The sequence below is a fragment of the Gavialis gangeticus genome, unplaced genomic scaffold, assembly GCF_001723915.1.
Source record: "Gavialis gangeticus isolate Ggan-Ray unplaced genomic scaffold, GavGan_comp1, whole genome shotgun sequence".
Lineage (NCBI taxonomy): Eukaryota > Metazoa > Chordata > Crocodylia > Gavialidae > Gavialis > Gavialis gangeticus.
In genome coordinates, this window is record NW_017729034.1 from 18164123 (window position 1) to 18168470 (window position 4348).

A 4348-nucleotide genomic window follows, 5' to 3' on the forward strand; every position below is an offset into this window, starting at 1 on the left:
GGGCTTCGCTGTCCCTGCGCGGCCCAGGGCGGCCGCCTCCCGAGCCGTGGCGCCCGGGCCCCTGCGCAGGAAAGGGGCGGGGGCCTGGCTGTCGGCTCTGCGGCTCCGCGGCTCCTGCCCCCGCGGGGCTGCCTGACTGCGGCTCTGCTCCCCCACGCATGGTGGGCACAGGCGCTGTCCCTGTCCTTGTCCCTGTGCAGGCGACTGTGGCTGGGAGGCTGCCAGTGGGTGCCTCTGCCCTGCGGATGCCCATCAGCCCCTGGCTCCTCAGTAGCCCCATCCACCTGTGTCTGGTTTCAGTGAGGAGCAGTTCTGGTTTTGAGCACATCCAGGCATTTGGCACCTCCGCCAGGCCTCCTGGGTTCCCTTCTCTGTCATCCCCTCCAGGCTTTCTGTTCCTGCACAGTTTGTAGTCTGGGGTAAAATGCACATCACCTTCCAGTTTCTTCTCTGGCATGTCGCCTTGTCTCCTCAGGTCTGACCCAGCGCAGCAAGCAGGCCCAGAAGGGGGAGCGCCAGGCGGGGGTCCCCCCGGCCCTCCACCCAACACGAGTAGTAACTGGCAGCTGCAGCTGACACAGGCCCAGTTGGGGGAGGTAAGTCACCATCTATTAGCCTGCCCTTCTTTCTCTGAGCTGTTATGTAGCAGTGTCTGGAGACACTCCAAGGGTCATTCCCTTCCTCTTGCAGGTGGTAGACATCATGCGTGTGAATGTGGACAGAGTACTGGAGCGAGACAAGATGGTGTCAGAGCTGGATGACCGGGCAGATGCTGTCAAGACTAGTGCCTCAGTGTTTGAACGCAGTGCTGGAAAGCTCGAGAGGAAGTACTTTTGGAAGAACATGAAGGTGAGCCTGGCTGCCCAGCCCCCTCCTTACACAAAAGCTAAACAGTTGCCTGTCTCTGGCCTTGTATAGCTGTATGCCAAGCTAGTGGAATGTCTTGCCCACTTATCTGCCCTGAGCCATGTCTAGAGAACAGGCTGCAGTAGCACCACAAGGAGGATTAGCTGAGTTGTTTCATTCTCATAGGAGTGCATGGATTGCATCCTTTCAGTGGTTCTCTGCCTTTTCCTTGCTTTTTTGGCCTCTGTGGCACTGGCTTCTGATTGGGACTGCCTATCGCTCTGATTTGGAGGTGCCTGGTGCAGCCAGCATTCACTGTGTATTTAATTGAGATGATAGGCTTGTGTCACTGTCTCGGGCCATGCTATTTAGAAGACTGGAGGTCTGAGCTGTTATGTTTTGAAAGGCACAAATGGGTGCTCCAGTTGGTAGGGGACACTACCTCATGCCAACCTTATTGAGTCTTATTGTTTCAAAATCTCTCCCCAGATGATGATTATATTGGGAGTCACTTGTGCTGTTGTGGTGGTGACTATTGCACGTAAGTACTGTGGGGGACCAGAATATAAGGTTGGGGAGCTCCTGACTGTAGTAAAATGGCATCTTTTGGTTAGGGGCTGGAGCCAGGGGTGGCTAATATATTTTTGCTGAGGACTGCTTAATCAGTTTTGGTGAGGTGTCAGGGGCCTGGAGGGTAACTCTGTTCCTTGAAAGGTGTTCTATACCCTGCTTGCCATACTGGGACTAGAAGTTCTGCCCCTAATCCCTGACCTTTGCCACTGGAAGTCTCTCCCCTTGCCCTCAGAAATATTCCGTTTTGAGAGAGGGGGGAGGGTTTGTCATCTTGGACCCGGAAAACCCCCCCAACAAATCATATACTAAAAATCAAACATCTAGTATAATATTATTAATTTAAAAAAAAAAAAGTCCTGAGTCATGTATTTGTAGTGTATATAGAGGTGATCACATAATAGCTCAAAATAAAGTTTTACTCCTGTATAATGTGTGTGGGGTGTGGTTGAGGGGGCAGGGGGGTGTGATGGGTATGCACATGGGAGGCCCCCTCCACAGTGCACAGCTCCTGCTGCTGCTGTTGGTGGCAGCAGCAGCACGCCCTTGGGGTGCTTATGACCCGCACAAGTAGAAGGCCCTGGGTGGTGCATGTCTCCCAGCCAGTTCTGGGAGCTGCCTGTACCTGTAGGGAGCAGGGAAGGCTGTTGGCCCAGTCATGGTGGGACTTCCCCATGGAACAAGTCCCGGGAACAGCACGAGAGCAGCAGGGAGACCTGCACGATGCAACTGGACTGACCTGGGCGCTGTGCTCCCAGCACCCTGGCCTCTGGCCCCTGCCCAGCTGCAGCTTCCTTCCACCAACCCCTGCTTCTCTACCTGTTGCCCCAGTGCTGTAGAAGGGGCAGGAGGAGGAGCCACTGGAGGATGAGGGATGCTAAGCAGTTCCCTGGGCAGCTGTAGCAGCAGCCCTGCCTGGAAACAGTGTGCTGGATGGGGCTGGGGCCCTCCTGGGCTGGAGGATGGGAGAGGAGCCCACCACTCTGGTGGAAATGGGTAGGGTTCAGCCCCATGTGAAGCACAGCAGGGGCAGCCATGGGTTTGGCTGGGTAGAATTATTTGATAGGCACCTGCTGGTGGGTCAAATGAAATGACCAGGCAGGCCAGATTGTCAGGGCCAGAGATACAGATGTTCTAACAAGTTTATGAGGAAATAGACTACTCCCAAACCCTGTCTTGGGAAATGGTGTGTTTTTTACCTTCTACATCAAAGAACTGCTGTGTGGGAGTGGGAGGATTGAAATGTCCAAATCCCCAGCTAAGGAAGACTTCTCATTTGATGAGAGAACAGGGACTTTGGTGTAACTGGCCCTCTTGTTCTCTCCTTTCTTTTTCCTTCTGTTGTTTTCTGTCTGCAGTCTACTTCTGTACTTGAATGTGGTTCCCACAGTCTGCAGCCTACCCACTGTGATCACCCTGTTTTTCCACTGCCCAAGGTCCCTCCCTCCACTTGGCTTTTACATCATTAATTCTTTTTATTGGCTTTGTTTGTCTTCTGTATGAGGTTCTGATGCATTTCTTGTAGACCTGGACTAACCCCTTGAATAGCTGCTGCAGCACGAGGGAAGGCAGTTCCATTTGTGGAGGAGGGAAAGGGAATATTGCTCCCCCCAGCTTCTGTTGCAATGGTAATTGGAGTTGAAACACACCTTCAGTGTGAACTTTCCTCACAGCAATGTCTTGAGGGTTGGGTGCTGGCAGTGTAAGCTTCCTTAAGCAGTGCCCTGGCAGTCATGAGCCCCAGGGACTGAAGGAGGACTCCCATTTTGGCTCTTCAGCATTGTTTCATCTGATAGGAGCCCATGGTAATATGTTTGTGGTTTTCCCTTTAACCTCTGAAATCTGGTTAACAGTGGTTGCTTAGTCTTCCACTCCTCCAAAGCAGTAAGCTATGGGCATCTTGCTTTTCTGCAACATGGGGAATGACATGCAGGGACACCTAGCAGTGTGAGTATTTGGACTTGTGTTCTTGTCAGCTGTATAGACTTAAGTGAGCATGTGAACCTGGAACTATCTACTAGCATGCAGCTTATGCTGGGGGTATAGTGGGGCAAGGTGGGGGGTGGAGCAGGAGTAGGGGTCCTGATCCTTTTTGGCTTCCTAAGGCTGCATGCTTACGATGTGCTGTGGTAAGGGCAGGTCAGCGGTGCCCCAGGTGGGATTCTTAGTTTACTTTGGTAATTGGAACAAACTTACCCTGTGTGTTTTCTGGACCAGTCTCTGGTTATTACTGTTTTTCTCTAAAGCCCCTTATTCTCTGCAGGAGTTGGAGAAATTCAGAGCAGAGTTTCAAGAGCAGCTTCCAAGTGCAGCTCTGCTCTGAAAAAATTGGCATCAGATTCTCACATCCAACAGCTCCTGGTTCTGTGTGAAATCTGCCCCCATTAACAAGCTTAAATCTTTCTATGTGCCAGGGCTGAAAACTGCCCCAGATTTATGAGGCTAACAGTGGGCACTTGCCAGTGTTCCTGAGCTTGGGTCCCAGTTACAGGAGGGAGATCCTTACTTTACCTATACAAGACCATACCTTAGTCTAAGTCCCACTTAGGTAGGGCTGTGTTTCCCAAGGCTGCTCTAAGTCCTTCAAGAGCAGCTGTGGGCTCAGTGGACAAAGCGAGTTTTTACAGTAAGTCTCTACTAAGGTTTGTTTGTTCTGTGGGTGACTTGTTACTTCCAGAGGACAAAAGGGTGGATAGGGTAGGGAAAAGAGTGAAGATGTATTTTAGGTTGAAGGTAAACCCCTCCAGTTCAGGGAGCTCTAGTTGTTCAGCATAATGCTCCGAGGGTTACGTACCACGGCCAGGAGGGCTACTGGGGAAGCGGGGTTTAATTGGTGGTGCTTGCCTATGGGAGTGAGATTGAGGAAACTGATAAGAAGAATGAAAGCTCCTTGCTGTTTTAGGGCATGCTGGGAAGGGTCTCCTACCCCACC

The 4348-nt window shown here is 52.0% G+C and overlaps 1 protein-coding gene across 1 annotated transcript in view; it reads left to right on the plus strand.

Moving 5' to 3' along the window:
- LOC109304575 (vesicle-associated membrane protein 1-like) overlaps nt 1-4109 on the plus strand; it is a 4317-nt gene extending 208 nt beyond the window's left edge. The window contains exons 2-5 of the mRNA XM_019527258.1: nt 476-596; nt 691-849; nt 1336-1387; nt 2775-4109. Coding sequence (XP_019382803.1) covers nt 476-596; nt 691-849; nt 1336-1387; nt 2775-2791 — 349 coding nt within the window. The 3' untranslated portion in view covers nt 2792-4109. The remainder of the gene's footprint in view (nt 1-475; nt 597-690; nt 850-1335; nt 1388-2774) is intronic.
- Nucleotides 4110-4348: the final 239 nt, after the last annotated feature.